The sequence below is a fragment of the Primulina huaijiensis genome, chromosome 2 (assembly GCF_012295235.1).
Source record: "Primulina huaijiensis isolate GDHJ02 chromosome 2, ASM1229523v2, whole genome shotgun sequence".
NCBI classification, from domain to species: Eukaryota; Viridiplantae; Streptophyta; class Magnoliopsida; order Lamiales; family Gesneriaceae; genus Primulina; species Primulina huaijiensis.
Window position 1 is genome coordinate 31646866 of NC_133307.1, and position 16415 is coordinate 31663280.

General features: G+C 36.6%; 1 protein-coding gene and 1 long non-coding RNA gene across 2 annotated transcripts; one reads left to right on the top strand and one right to left on the bottom strand.

Moving 5' to 3' along the window:
• Nucleotides 1–220: 220 nt before the first annotated feature.
• On the bottom strand, nt 221–14578 carry LOC140971707 (uncharacterized). Its single transcript, XM_073434124.1, has 20 exons — nt 14445–14578; nt 14141–14359; nt 8269–8377; nt 7794–8165; nt 7643–7698; nt 6706–6952; nt 6580–6635; nt 6202–6448; nt 5936–6099; nt 5649–5791; nt 5476–5577; nt 4938–5073; nt 4692–4778; nt 4466–4627; nt 3505–3858; nt 3046–3221; nt 2854–2975; nt 2406–2659; nt 2090–2320; nt 221–1883 (listed from the first exon to the last, which is right to left on the bottom strand). The coding sequence occupies exons 1-20, from the start codon at nt 14502–14504 to the stop codon at nt 1485–1487; spliced, it is 3696 nt and encodes a 1231-aa protein (XP_073290225.1). The 5' UTR covers nt 14505–14578; the 3' UTR covers nt 221–1484.
• On the top strand, nt 13235–13697 carry LOC140961854 (uncharacterized). The gene is made up of 2 exons (XR_012172402.1): nt 13235–13340; nt 13449–13697. It is a non-coding gene; the product is annotated as an uncharacterized lncRNA (long non-coding RNA).
• Nucleotides 14579–16415: the final 1837 nt, after the last annotated feature.

Below are 16415 nucleotides of genomic sequence, written 5' to 3' on the forward strand. Positions count from 1 at the left end.
ATGCATGAAAAATCTATTTCATGACAATAGGATTTGTATTTCATGTTCTCTTTAACATAGCGTATGAAATTTGTATTTCATAGTTGCTAGGAGGTGTGCACTATAAATTTTCTTGGGAGTTAGTACATAATAAAATAATGTTGTCGAATATTATTATTGTTAATAATCACAGAAAAAGGGACATCTAAATCTTATCCTCTGTATGTGCATGTTTTTAATAGAAGGCTTTCTGTTTCTTCGATTTTCAAACGAATTAGGCAGTACCATCAAATATTTCAATACGAGTTGACTAGTGTTTAGAAGATAATTTAGTATAAATAATGAAAGTTGTAATAGAGAATTGAAGGGCAGAAAGAAGAAATCCAAAGATAAATTGAACCTTAGAATTGATTTTTTATCCCATATAAAAAAATTTAGTTTAAAAACAGAGCACTGTGTTGAGTAATATCCCACTATAATAGAAGCCTTCATTTTGGACCCAAAATGTCATCCAAGCCTAGAAAGGGAAAAGCACATGATATAACATTCATAGTATTTTTCTGGAAAAAAAATTTGATGATAATACTTTTACACAGCTAACACTGAAGTCTCTTTTATACGCAATCAAGTAAAGAATATAAATACTGAAAAGCCAAAGCGGTACATGGATAGACCCCATAAATTTAATGATCTCCAAAAAATGATTCTAAGGTTGAGTGAAGGAATGAATCCCAAAAAATAATCTATAGTTTGGCATGTTACTAAAGCTACCAACGCATACAAATGGAATGATTATGTGATTTTTAGGCAAACAATTTTTGGGGATTTACAAATATTCCAAACAGATCTTTAGCTTATCATTATGCAGGCACCTAGAGTTATTACGTTATCATACGACATGATTCGAAGTAAGGAAGCAAAAAGCTTTTTCCGAAGTTTTTTACATAGAATTGCACGAAAATCATCACAAATCGTTAATTTCTGAGTGAAAGATCTGAGGAAAAGTAAAGATGAGCCATGGCCATTTATTTCTCTTTCAACTTTTCCTTTTTTTTACGTACATATACTTGAATTGGTGACGGAGGGGGAAAAAGAATGTGTCCACCAATTTGTAAAGATAAAAAATTTGTTATCTTTTTTGTTATAATTTGATGCTAGATTGAAATTTTTTTCTAACCATGTTGAATGATGAATAGACCCAATAAGACCTTCATAGGCTGGTTGGTTAATAGTTACACACTGGAAAGATTAAAAAAAGTGCAAACTTTAAGCCCATCAAAGATACAAGAAGCTAAGTTGGTCCAACGATACTGATTGCACTAGTTTGAAACTCAGTGTTAGTTTTACCTTACATTCTGTTTTTGGGCAACAACAAAATAGCATGATTGTTGAGCTCTGCATTTCTCGCATGAAAATAGTCATAAGCTCCAAGACTCAATATTTGCCTAATATCAATAGAATAATTCCTAAGATTCGGATAAAGCTGAAGAACTGACCTGAGATTTTTAATTGGATAAGTTGCTGGCAGGCCGAAGTAATTTGGCTATTGCCTCAACTTTTCTTGCTATTGATGGAATCCTAACAGCTGCTTGATCAGTACATGACAGAAACTTCACGCCCTTTAATTTTTCCTTCCCAATATTGAAGTTTGCTAATTTGGAAAATGATTGAAGTGCATTATCAGCTGCAGATTCCAAATCTTGCAAGGCATTTTCACATAAACCAACGGTTTCAATTTCGTCGAGTTCGAGTTCACCAGCATCACATTTTTCATCTTTGATACCTATGGCATTTGTTTTCAGTGGGATTTCAGAACCTGTAATCCTAGCAGGGATTTCGACAGGATCAGTTCGAGGGATATCACTTATTAACCTCAATGTGGTGGGCGATCGATTTCCTGAATCCTGTAGACATGTTATAAATTTCAGAATGGTGTATCAGTTATCCACCATGAGTGTCTATATGTTGCATTGATGGAGTGATATAAAAGATCATACACAATTAAACGGAGTGCATTTCATGGCACTACACTAAACTGGAAAGATTAATATTAGGTCCCAACAAGATACAAAGTTCTCGACAATAGAACAGAGAATAATTCCTTCATTACCAATATATTCGCCTGTTTCCCAGAATCTGGCATGTGAAATCCATGAAGCAATGATGTTGAAGGTTTCGATGCCATAAAATTTGTAGTAGGCTCTTTGGTATCTAACAGGTATCCACGAGCTGAATCCCGGGCCTGCTTGTCAGCGGATATCTTTCTGCCTTCAAGAAGATCCCTTCGCACGAGAAATCGGGAAAAGTAGCTACTTCTAGCCGAGGACTTCCTTCTGTCTGTCTGAAAGAGAATTCTGATGCTTATGGCTACTCATTATAACTCAGGGGGTAAAAAAAAAGTATCTTTCGTTATAAATTTTACAAACCTTCATTTGTGCAGACAAGCTCCCAAAATTCAGTTCAAAGAATTCATTTTCTTGAGAATATGCCACAGAGGTAACAGCATCTGTATCAGCTTCCATCACTTGAAGGTTTTCTGAAGTTTTGGGAATGTCATCTGTGTGGCAAAAATATGGCTCGATAGTACCCAAATCTTTATTCTCCTCAAAAGGGGCATCCTTTATAAGTGAGAGCTTCATGCGCTTGCTAGCTTGAGTTGTAGCCATAACTTGATCTTGGGCTGCATTACATAATACTTGGTCATAAATTTTGAAGGTGGCTGTCAGATCAAATTATAAACTTCATCTATCTACTCGTTTAATTGCTTGAACGGACTTCTTTCATACCAAGTAATTAGAGATTGTTTACCAGCATATCTGGTTTTAACAAAGCAAATTTATGAATGATTGTAACACACTAATAGCAAAGTCTTACATGTGATGTTTGTTGAAGTTCCAGACACAATCACACCCTTAACTGCATCACTATTTTCGGGTGAATCTAATAACCCCATGCACACTGTATGAATGGTTAACCAGCGAGCATCCATTCCATGTCTGCTCAAGTCACACATATAAATGTAAGAGACAAAAGAATAGCATAAACCTAATCAAAAGTGCGGCTCACCTTAAAGTTTGTTGAGGACTTGGAGATCCTTGGATGCTATCTGTCTCTGATGAACTTGTCGACAAGGTCCCAGAAAAATTCTTGCCACCTTTTCTGGATGGACTTATTGATTCAAGACATGTAGAATCTTGTAATAAATTGCTCTCAACCAAGGAAGCAAGCTTTTGTGGTCCAATCTAAAAGCACACACAAGGAGATTATGATTGACTAACTATTAAATGGCTATAACATTCAAAACCATAGTTAACCTGCACTTTATGGGAAGCTAAATTTTATGTACGGTACTTATATGACACTGTTTCATAAAGCTTCGATAGTGGGCTATCTGTTGGAGCCTAGCTGAAGTTGTACCATTAAGACAAATCCATGAGCCAATGTTGTCATAAAAAAACCAGCCAAAGACTATCTTTAAGCAAACAAAATTTCGGGAAAACTTATATCAGCCATTCCATGATTTACCTTGGACGAATTGGAATCTATGTCTGCAGATATAGAATTTTTAATTATAACTTTAGATCGTGCCCATTTCGGAAGTCGAGATATGCTGAATCTAAAAGCTGCACTTTCGGGGCTAATACTTGGTTCAAAAAACAGTTCCTCGTATTTTTGGTTCTGATTTTCATTTGCACGGATTTCTTCACTGTAGCTTTCCAACTTGTCATCCACTTGATATGATTTGATATGATTCATGGCCATTGGCTGATTGATGTTTTCCAGCGCATACTGAAAAAGTAACTCATTCATTCTTTGCAGCATCCTTGATGTTAGAAGCGCTGGGAGTCTCCAAACAAATATACAACCATCAGCAGCAACCTGAAGTCACCGGCAAGTCAACAACAAATTCAAAACATCTGGATGTGGACTACAAAATAAATATAGTTGGCGAACCAGAAAAGGCTGTACAACCTCTGTTCTTTATCAGAGACGAAAGTTTCCTCATGTTTCTGCACGAGTATTTTAAAGCAATAATAATCTTCTTGCATCAACACTTTTCATTCCAGGACCAAAATAATTAAGCAAGTTGGCCACTGGATGAAAACTAGTCACAGACTGAAAGCACGGAACAGTCGACCATATTCCCACGAGCCATTACAGTTTTATCACCCCATGATGCCCAAAGGCAAATAAATTTAATTGACCATATAGAGAATAAATACGAACAAGTTACTCCTTTAATAAAAGAAATATATCTTACTAAAGTAACAATTTAACAGGAAAATTTAACTGAAGAAATAGAACTTGAAAAGCTATTTGATTTATGCTTTTGAAAACATTTAAACTTTTTCAGAAAGATTCAGCTACGTTAAATCATGCATCTTTGTTAATCTCTAAGCATGAGTGAGTTCTTTTATAAAAAGTTGACTTGCTAACCATTAGATAATCGCTATAATAGAACAAAAATCGAAGTTAAAAAACTTACGGAAACAAGATGCTTGCAGTCAGATAAAAAGATAACGCCTGTTACGAGATCACCATGTCCTGTTGCACGTGCTACCATCTCCCCAGTTATATAGTCGTATATGCAGATACAACCATACGAATAAGAGCAAGCCAAATAACTGCAGCTTCCATCAGTAGTTACCTGCAAAAATAGTACAAGGTATCTTGATGAAAATATCCCACTCTTGTGATTAATATTGGTGTACCTTTATTGGATCCCCAATGTCTTCATTTTGTTTAAACGACTTAACAAGCCCTCCAGATTGGATATTAAAAGCTCTTATCTTCTTATCCTGTGAGAGTGTCATGGTGATCATCACAGAAAGCAAAATATAAGACATTTTGAATGGTAAGAATTCATTAATGTGGATTATATCCACGTAATCAATGCTGATTACAAAGCCGATCATGAATTCTTTCACCATTAAAACTGACAATGTGTGCCACATTACCTGTCCCACAGTAAGAGCGACCTTCATCTGAGAATCTACATCCATATCATACATAGTTGAACTAGTTGAAATCATGTGGCAGAGAGAAATATCATAATCCATATTACTCACGGATACATTATGAAGAACAAGGGACCTACAAGAGAAAACGAAATGTCATTTGATTAGGTGTAGGCAGAAGATTCACCACTTATCAATTATATCATGTGCCACAGCTCAGGGTAGACAGGACATACTTTAAAATAATACATAAATATGTCTTCTATGTTCCCTAAGGTTGCGCTTGGTTCATGAATTTGATTTGGAGAAACGGATTTTATATGAGAATGATTTGAATAAAAGACGTTCATTTTGGGTATATTTGAAATATATCCAATTACTATTAGAATTGTTTAACTCGACACGGAGATGAATTAAAATTCACTTGAATTTTGTCCATCCAAATAAGTCGAGGAATATAAAATCATTGATAGATTTCAAATTTATCAATCCAACCACAACCAAAATTTTAATAACAACGTGATCTGAAAGAACTCACCTATCAGCACCACAACTCAGAATTTGGGAACCATCAGATGCTACCTTTACTGCAGTAACGGCAGATGAATGGCATTCAATACTCCCAATAAGATTAAAATTCCTGATTTAAGAGAAGGAGAATGAGATCATAATCAGAATGAGTGCAACATGCCAATTTTTTACAAAATAAACCTGTCAACGTCGAATAGATGGACTGTTCCATCTCGTGCCCCAGAGGCAAGGAATACTCGACTTTCAAAATTTTCTATTGGAACAATGCTTTTCCAGCTTTCCAAATTAAAGCTCAAAGAAATGATTTCCGTGTCATGAGCATCCTACAGAAAAACCAAAAGATGATCGGAGCAATAAGATATTTGAAGGAAAAAAGGTAATGCAGGGTAAAGAGACTGTAGTGCTTTTATAACCCCCCGTCTTTGTTTTTAAATTAATAAAATTGACACTTAAGGCTACTTTAATACCTGAATGAAGGTATAATCATAAGTGTACAAATTAAAGACGTGTAAATTTCCTCGGGAATCACCAGCTGCCAGGTGCTTTCCGTCTGAACTAACTGCCATTGAACGAAACCCTGGAGAGGGGGCACCGAATGCCACAGCATCACGTTCAAAAATTCCAGCACTCACTGCAATGAAGTCGTGAGAAAAGAGCACATCCCTGTAAATTTTATGATCTAGTAGAACTCGGAACAATTCTATCTAAAATTATCTAAAAAATTGCTGCTTACCCAAGCACGGGGTTTCCGTGGAGACATCTTCTGTGTCAATAGGCAAACTGTTTTTTGACAAGGCAGGTTGCAGTGCAAGATCCCACAACCTAATAGTACCATCAGTCGAGCATGTTGCAAAAGATAATCCACCAGAGCATCCTTTAACAGCACATGAGAGAGAAGGAACATGCATATTTTCGCATGGAACATTTTTTATTCCCCATATGCATCCGCTGTGTGAGACTAGAACACAACACCTAGTAGCCTGAGCAAGATACTTGGTGTTACTGTGATCGAAATCGCTCGCATAGGTACAAAACATTGGCTTCATGAATTATGTATTGGCAAATTATCGGCGACAAATGCAAGCAGAGCTATATTAATCTTGCAAAGTACCTTGTGTACGTCGCGGATATCCCATATGTAAAGGCTATGGTCATCATAAATTACCACTGCAAGATAAAACATCAATTGGAAGGCGGTTAAAAATTTATCCCTCATTCAAGAAAAGTTAGCACTTGCCAAGCTTATCCGAGGTTGAAAATTGACAAGCAATGGCATCTGGAAGTTTGAGCCGATTTTGGAGTTCAACTTCTTCAATATCTGTTTTGCAGTCCGCAACATTTGACCCTCTGCATCTTCTGGCTTCAGTGTAACAAAGGCTGCCAGCATATTTAAGAGGATTGTTGCTAAATAATTTCACAACTCCGTTGTTGCATCCACAGGCAATAAAACTGTAGGATGTCGACAGTGTAAAACATTTCTCAACCTGATATTGGGGAGAAAATGAATACATGGCATGGAAAGTAAACAGAATTTAACATAAGTAATTCGGACAAAACTCGTTATTATAGATTTCCAGTTAGTATTTGATTTATAAAATGAACCAACGATAAAATATCACATAAATTAAATGTTCTATAGCATGACACATGGACAAATGCCTTTTTTATGAAAAATGATATACATCAATAGTATAAGTCATGAGTTGTCCCCTGAAAACCAGATAGCAGAAATGTTGTGCTTTGACAGCCAACTCCTACCAATTTTTATTCAGTGACTGCATTGCACACCGGCTAAATTAATTACAGGAAAAAAATGTTTTGCAAGAAGAGCGCTACAAATTAAACAATGAAACTTGACCACTATGGCCACAGCAGAGTATGTTGAATCAATTCTTTCAGGTCATTCTGTAGCCCAGGACTAGTTATAAAAAGACGTCATGTAATTAGTTATTATCTTATCCTTGGATGAAACTACTTATACTACTACACTTTGGATTATGAAAATGGAGTGTCATTAAATGGCATCAGAGAGCTTCTAATAGACAAGGTTTTTTTTTCCGTTAAATGATTATTTATATCGACAGCTTTTGACTTCTAAAAAAATGATAGGTGGATAAAACTACTTTAATTGATATCAAATTTAAGTACACTAACTAGTTACAAGACCTTACTACCTGTAATTCCACAGATTTGATGATTGATGAACCAGGATAAATGCTGCATAAAATTCCTATGAACAAAAGAGGAAGGAATAATTACAGCTGGAAGGAATGCTAATCAATTGGACATGCTATCTGCATATGGACTGTAAGCACACTTATTTACCTTTATTTGTTAAAACATAGAAAGGTAGTTCACCAGCCTGAATATGATTTACGGAGCTATGACTGGTCTTGCAGGGAGATGCAACAGCAACAAATGACCCATCCTTCCAATGACCAAGATCAAGTTTCTTATGCATGGTCAATGTCGCAGATCTAATACTTGCACGAGATCGTGCAGACCAGCCAATTTTCCAGTACTTCAAGTCATTCTCTCCAGCAGTGAGGAAGAATTTTGCATCTGATGAAAAGGCAATGGATGTAACAGTAGAAGAAGGTGAAGATTCTTTTGCTTTTGCGACTAAAGTGTTTCTCTGCAAATCCCAGAGACAGATACATCCTTCACGAGAAAATCCAGCAGAGACTAGGTGTTTACCTGTAGAAATAAAGTACGGGATGAGAAAAGATAAGAACGATGAGTTTGTGGAGGATATCTAGAAAAACCCATTCAATTTGCAACGACTTGAAAGATGACTAACCATCAGATGAAAGAGCCATGCATGCCACGCCATACTGATGGCCTTTTAGTTCACACAAAAGAGATAAGGTCATGAGATCCCATATTAGCACTGTAGGTTGATGACCTGACTGCAACAACAAGCAAGTGAAAGTATGGAACATTACCAGTGAACTTCTTGGCTTGTTGCAATTTGCAAAGGGACCCTTAGGAAATCTTAATGCATCAATCATATTCCATCCTAACCAATTGGCCATCGATTATCCACCAATGTACATGACAATGAAACTTTGTTCTGAAATAGTTTGAACTCACCAAGGCGGTTTTCAGGCTTAAACTAATTGTTATAAATGTCAACAAGTTTGATATTACGAAGAAACCAATCCAAGATCACAAACAACAACGATTTCACAACTCCAGTAATCAAGCACAAGAAATAAAAGAAGAACAGAGAACTCAACTCTTCTTTTCTTTTCTCTCTATCACAAACCCAATACCCGAGAATCCCAAGAAATTTAGAGCCCTGAGTTTTCCCAGTAACTATTCTCCCTTGCAGCTTGTGTAGGTGGATCAATGGAGTATTTCAGCTCGCCTGAACTCAATCTCAGCTGGAGATTTTGAAACTCTCTCTTCTTCTTTCTCTACTTGAGCATAACCGTGAATCAAGAAGAAAACCAGAATCGTTCCCAACTGTATTGACGTCTCCACTGATATACCCGTTGGCCTTGACTTCCTTATTGGGCCCCCATCTTGACAATCGATTTATTAGGCCCAAACATTTCAAGTCAATTTAACAATTCTCCACCTTGACTTGCAAATGTTTCCATTAACTCAGATGTTCCCCCTTCCAACCAGCCCCTGTGGGCTTCATGCTTTTCGTATATTGACTAGGTTCAGGCAATGCCTAAACTTAGCTGTAGGTAGAGATTTGGTAAGTGCATCTGCTGGATTTTCTTCTGTAGGTATCTTTATTACCTTCACACATCCTTTGCTGATAACATCTCTCACAAAATGTATTTTCACATCAATATGCTTGGACCTTTCGTGAAAAACTTGGTGTTTGGTTAAGTGTATAGCGCTTTGATTATCACAATATACCTTAACACCACTTTGTTCGATTCCCAATTCTGCAACCATCCCTTGTAGCCATATTACTTCCTTTATGGCTTCTGAAACAGCAATGTATTCTGCTTATGTACTAGAAAGAGCCACAACCGACTGTAGATTTGATTTCCAACTCACTGTTGTACCAAACATAGTGAATATATATCCTGTCAGAGATTTTCTTGTATCAATACTTCCAGCAAAATCTGCATCCACATATCCTATTAGTGCATTCTCCTTTGTTTCCTGTTGCTTGAACATTAACCCCAGATCAGCTAAGCCTCTGATGTATCTTAGGGACCATTTCAATGCCTCCCAATGGCTTCGACCTGGATCTGACATGAACCTGCTGATGAGACTCACAGCATGTGCCAAATCCGGCCTACTACACACCATACCATACATGATACTCCCAACACCACTTGCATAAGGCACAGTTGCCATATCTGCTCTTTCTTGTTCACTTTGTGGTGATTGGTCTGCTAAGAGTCTAAAATGGTGTCCAAGTGGAGTAGTTACAGCTTTTGACTTGTGCATATTAAATCTATACAAAACCTTTTCAAGATACTGCCCTTGTGTAATAAATAGAGTCTCATCCTTTCTGTTTCTTATTATTTCCATGCCTAGAATTCTCTTGGCACTTCCCAAGTCCTTTATTTCGAATTCTTTACTCAGTACAGCTTTGATTCCTTGAACTTCTGATTTACTATGACTTCCCACTAACATGTCATCTACGTACAAGAGTAAATAGGCCATGATCCTATCATTTTTTCTTTTTATGTAAACACAACTATCGTGGTTGCATCTAGTAAAATCATTCTTTAAAATAAAATCATCAAAGCGTTTGTACCACTGCCCTGGACTTTGCTTACATCCATACAAAGACTTTTTCAGTAGGCATACTTTGTTTTCATTTCCAGCCATAGTATATCCATCCAGTAGGCTCATATAAATTGTTTCTTCTAACTCACCGTGTAGGAAAGCTGTTTTAACGTCCAATTGTTCCAGCTCAAGGTCAAAATGAGCAACCAAAGCAAGAACTAATCTTATGGAGGTGTGTTTAACCACTGGAGAAACAATTTCATTGAAATCAACTCCTTCAACTTGTGAGAACCTTTTGGCTACTAATCTAGCCTTATACCTTTCCTTTTCAATTCCGGGGATTCCTTGTTTTATCTTGTAAATCCATTTGCATCCCACAATCCTTTGGTTTTTGGGTCGATTCACAAGTATCCAGGTTCTGTTTTTGGTTAGTGACCTCATTTCCTCATCCATGGCAGCTTTCTAGAGCTTTCTTTCCTTGCTGTTTAAAACATCCTTGTAAGTTTTAGGTTCCTCATACACAATGTCCTCTGCCACATTGAATGCGTAGGAGATAAGATCAGCATGTCCATATCTTAATGGTGGATTAATAACTCTTCTTTTCCTGTCTTTTGCAAGAGCATAAGTCTTGATTTCATCAGTTCGCCCATCAGCCTCATGTTCTTGTAATTCCTCTTCTTGAGCTTCAGTTTCTGTTCCACTATTGTGATTATTTTCCTGTGGATTTAAATCTTGAAGCTCCACCTCAATTTGGGATTCCCTTGAATCTGTCTCATTTATGGGATTTTCCTTCTGGTTATGTGTTGGATATCCCATCTTAGTTTCATCAGATATCACATCTCTACTTATGAAACATTTTTGTTCACTTGGTTCTAAACACCACAGTTTATAACCCTTGACACCTTGAGGATAACCAATAAAAATACACGTCTTTGCCCTAGCATCAAGTTTTCCCCGTCTTGTATGAGAGTATGCCCTGCATCCAAACACCTTTAAGTGGTTGTAGTCTACTGGTTTACCACACCACAGCTCCATTGGTGTCTTAAAATTTATAGCTACAGAGGGGCATCGATTGAGCAAGTAACCTGCTGTTACAGCAGCTTCACCCCAAAAGGGTTTTGGTAATCCAGCATTCAATAGCATGCACCTCACCCTTTCCAATAGAGTTCTATTCATCCTCTCAGCTAGGCCATTTTGTTGGGGTGTGTAGGGGACTGTTTTATGCCTTGTTATACCTAATTTTCTGCAGAACTCATTGAATTCATCCGAGACAAACTCTAAACCATTATCCGTCCTTAGGTGTTTTAGCTTAGATCCAAGTTTGTTTTCATTCATTTTGTGCCACTCCTTAAATTTTCCAAAGGTTTCTGTCTTATTTTTCAAGATAATGACCCACACTCTTCTTGAGAAATCATCTACAATGCTCATAAAATATTTCCCTCCACCATGAGTTTGTGTTTGAGCAGGCCCCCACAGATCAGCATGAACATATTCAAATGGTTTGGTTGTTTTGTGAGTTCCTGTTGTGAACTTGACTCTTTTGGCTTTTCCCAAGACACAGAATTCACAAAATTCTAAACCATTCACTTTGTCACCACACAAGAGGTTTTGTTTTGACAATTCAACTAATCCTCTTTCACTAACATGGCCAAGCCTCATGTGCCAAATTCTTGCCATTCCTGTTTCTGAATTTTGTATGGTGGCTGCATTTCCTACCACTGTACTTCCCAGTAATGAGTACAACCCATTTTTCCTTATTCCTTTCATGATGGTCAGGGATCCTTTCATGACCTTTAACAGACCATTTTCTGCTTTAAATGTATGACCATTCATTTCTAATATGCCAAGTGAGATGAGATTTCTCTTGAGTTCAGGAATGTACCTGACTTGTTGAAGCAATTTTTCAGTGCCATCATGCAGTTTCAATCGGATGTTACCTGTTCCAATTACTTTACAACCTTTGTTATTTCCCAGCAGTACTAATCCACCATCCCCTGGTTCCAAAACTTCAAACCAGTCCTTGTTAGGACACATGTGAAAACTACAACCTGAATCAAGAATCCATTCCTTGTTTGTTGCAGTTTGATGAACCACTAGTGCGTCTGCTGATTCATAACCATATGAGATTACAGCATCACTTTCACCATCGTCCTTTCTATCATGATCTTTCTTCCTATCAGGGCAGTCCCTTTTAAAATGACCTTGCTTGTGGCAATGATAGCATTTAAAAGGTGTCTTGGAATTCTTATTACTGCTTGTTCTTGATGAGTTTGATCTTGATCTGGACTTAGCCTTCTTGTGCCATTTTTGTTCACGCTTTTCTGGCCTACCTCGCACAAATAGGCCATCAGCACCATTTGATTCTTTTCCTTCAATTTTCTTCTGCAGTTCTTTAGCCTTCACTGCAGATTGAACTTCATCAAGGGATATGGTTTGTTCCCGTCCATAGAGCATAGCATCCTTAAAATGATCATAGCTCTTTGGAATCGAATTCAGCAATAGCAGGGCTTTATCTTCATCTTCCAGTTTTACATCAATATTCACAAGATCATCAATGATCTTGTTAAACTCATCAATCTGCTCTGAGATGGTCTTATCTTCTGTCATCTTGAAAGAATAGAGCCTCTGTTTTAGATAGAGTCTGTTGGCTAGAGATCTTGTCATGTAGAGAGACTCAAGCTTTGTCCATATTGCACTAGCAGATTCTTCCCTTGCCACTTCCCTAAGGACTTTATCCCCCAGGCTCAAGATTATGGAGCTGTGCGCTTTATCAAGGATTTCTGCTTTCTCTTTTTCATTTAGAGATTTTGAAAGAGCTGCTTCTCCCTTTAATGCTTCGACAACTCCTTGTTGAACCAACATGGCCCTCATCTTTACCCTCCATAATCCAAAATCATTTAGCCCTGTGAATCGTTCAATATCAAATCTTGTAGACCCCATCGATATGGTTTAGCTTCCCACAGACGGCGCCACTTGTTATAAATGTCAACAAGTTTGATATTACGAAGAAACCAATCCAAGATCACAAACAACAACGATTTCACAACTCCAGTAATCAAGCACAAGAAATAAAAGAAGAACAGAGCAATTATGTGGTTCGATCACAAGTGATCTACGTCCACGGGAAGAGGAAAACAATTTTATTTATGAATCAGAGAATATTCACAGGTTACAACTCAACTCTTCTTTTCTTTTCTCTCTATCACAAACCCAATACCCGAGAATCTCAAGAAATTTAGAGCCTTGAGTTTTCCCAGTAATTATTCTCCCTTGCAGCTTGTGTAGGTGGATCAATAGAGTATTTCAGCTCGCCTGAACTCAATCTCAGCTGGAGATTTTGAAACTCTCTCTTCTTCTTTCTCTACTTGAGCGTAACCGTGAATCAAGAAGAAAACCAGAATCGTTCCCAACTGTATTGACGTCTCCACTGATATACCCGTTGGCCTTGACTTCCTTATTGGGCCCCCATCTTGACAATCGATTTATTAGGCCCAAACATTTCAAGTCAATTTAACACTAATTTTCTCTGTCTTTGACATATAATTTGTGAGGTTCTGGATGGTATTCCATCAAACAAATTGTTGGATAGATCTAAGAATTTTTCTCAAATAGTATCACTTGTTAAGTAAGCACATCGCAGCATCTTACATTCACCAAGTGTTTACATGATTCACTTGTTTTCACAAACTTGCCTCTTACCACAGACATTAGAAAACCGTTCTCAACAAAGATGCACTTGATAGAATCCTAAAAGGAAACAATACCATTATCGTTGACTGACTAAGTAAATTCGTCCAACATACATTTTTTTTTTATGTTAACTCTAAATTCTACAGCATAATAATATATTGAGGCCCAATTTCATCACCAAGCAATGTAGCTCAATCAACTTCTAAATTCAGAGCTGTCAATTGCACAGCCGTGGCGTTGTAAATTTACGCGTCCAGCAAAAGGTCGAGTAAGCATACCTCTCCAGCTGCAACAACACTTGCATCATTGGATATAGCGACACAGCTCAACGGTTTTGGCTTTCGATTAGACACCATGAGGTGCGATTGAGCTCCAGAATCGAGGTCATACAGGACCACAACACAACCTGCGACGTACGCGAATTTTGAACTCGAAACATTCGATGCCAGACCGTTCCCATTTTTGATAGTTAATCCAATTACTTCCTCCAGAAACAACTGCACACATCAGTGAAATAAAACAAAAAACCTTCAGAGAAACATCCAAATTGAGAAACAAAAAAGAGATTTGGGGCATTCGAACAGAACAAACATTCGGAGGCGTGTACGGCTTCTTATACTTCCGATTTCGTTTCGCGTTCATGTCACTGATTCAACTCAAAAAGCCTAGCTGCACGTTTTAATATGCATATGCGGGGATAGAGATGACGCGGGAAATCAGTGCGAATTAAATATTGACTCGTGTACGTTACGAATTTCGAAGCTAAATAATATTATGATTTTAGAAAAGTGATTATATTCATAATTGTGGAAGATTTAGAAAAATAAAATATAATGACTGCAAACAATTTTAAGTATTTGGAATAATGATATTTCAAAACAAAATTGGTAATTGATAAGATTTGTTCTAATTATATGAAATTTTTACGAAATTAAAGAGATTTAATGGGATTTGATATATTGATAACTATTTTTAATATTAGTTTTAATTTATTTCTCAATAAAATTATATCATTTTTTTCAATATTACCAAATAATGTAAAATAAATTCACACAATTTATTATATATTTTGAGAAATTACGTAAAAATCAAATAAAATATTTTTACACTTTAAAAATTCTATAAGTTATTAAAAATATTTTTTTAATATTAAAATCTAATTTATCGAACTTCGGTTAAACCTCGACGATAAACTTTATTTTTTAGAATTATTAAAAAATTTATTTAACAACTACGTTATATTTTCTTGTTATTTTTTAAAAATAATTTTCTACAATTTAGTGATTAAAAATGTGTGAATATTTACATGAAGATTCTTGATTAACAATATATTTAAAACAAATAAATGATATATAATTTTATACCAAATAATATTACTTTTAATTGTCGATTTCAATTATTAAATAATATTATTAACATTTTGTGAAGAGTATGTCTCTTATGATACGGTCTTACAAATTTTTATCTGTGAGACGAGTCAACCCTACCGATATTCACAATAAAGAGTAATACTCTTAGGAGGCGTTTGGTTCATGTGATAAGGTGGGTTTATTTTTTTTAACCCACCTTATCCCCCGTTTGGTACGCGTGATTATTTAACCAAGTCAATCCCTCCTATGAATGATTAGGTTATATTAGGTAGGTTAAAATAATACATCCTCACCCCCTAGGATTATTTATCACACTCTTAATCCATCCTATTTTTCCAATTTTACTCTTCTTCTAAATTCAAACTCACCACCACTTCCTGCCACCGACCGTCCATGGGCAACCCCCGCCGCCGGCCATCTCCGCCGACCGCCGCCGCTTCCGGCCGACCACCGCCAGCCGACGACAACCTCCGGCCGACCCCGTCGCCGTCTCCGGCCGACCCCCGCCTCTGCCGGACCGCCGCCACCGGAGTGGAAGAATAAAAAAAAAAGAAAGGGCAATTTTGTCATTTTATCAAAAAATTCAAAATTATCTCACACTTAAAAATCATACCAAACATAATACAATTTTACATTACATATTACATTTCTATCATAATCATTTCTTTTATCATTTACATACTAATCATTAGTTTATTTTATCCTCCAAACCAAACGTAGCCTTAGCATAAAAAGTAATATTTTTTCATGGATGATCAAAATAAGATATCCGTCTCACAAAATACGACCCGTGGTTTTTGTCTTTTGGGCCAAACACAAATGAAATTTCATTTTTTTCATCCAAACATATTACAAAAGATCGCATATATTTTTTCCCATGAACTCATATACATTATAAATGTATATGAAAAAACATATGTGGTCCTTGTAGCCCTTTGATTAACTCTTGGGTCATTATCATATGATTGTATTATCACGTATAGTGCGAGAATGAATAAGTAAGCCGCTTAAAAGCATAGAAATAAGTCGACGCTAAGGCTAGCGGACAAGAAAACCGAACAATCAATAAAACAAACTGGTTATTCGTACAGGCACAGACATGGGTATGATGTATTGGGTCATATGATGATATCGTAGAAGATCACTTACTCAAACACAAATAAACGAGTGCATGACAAAATGT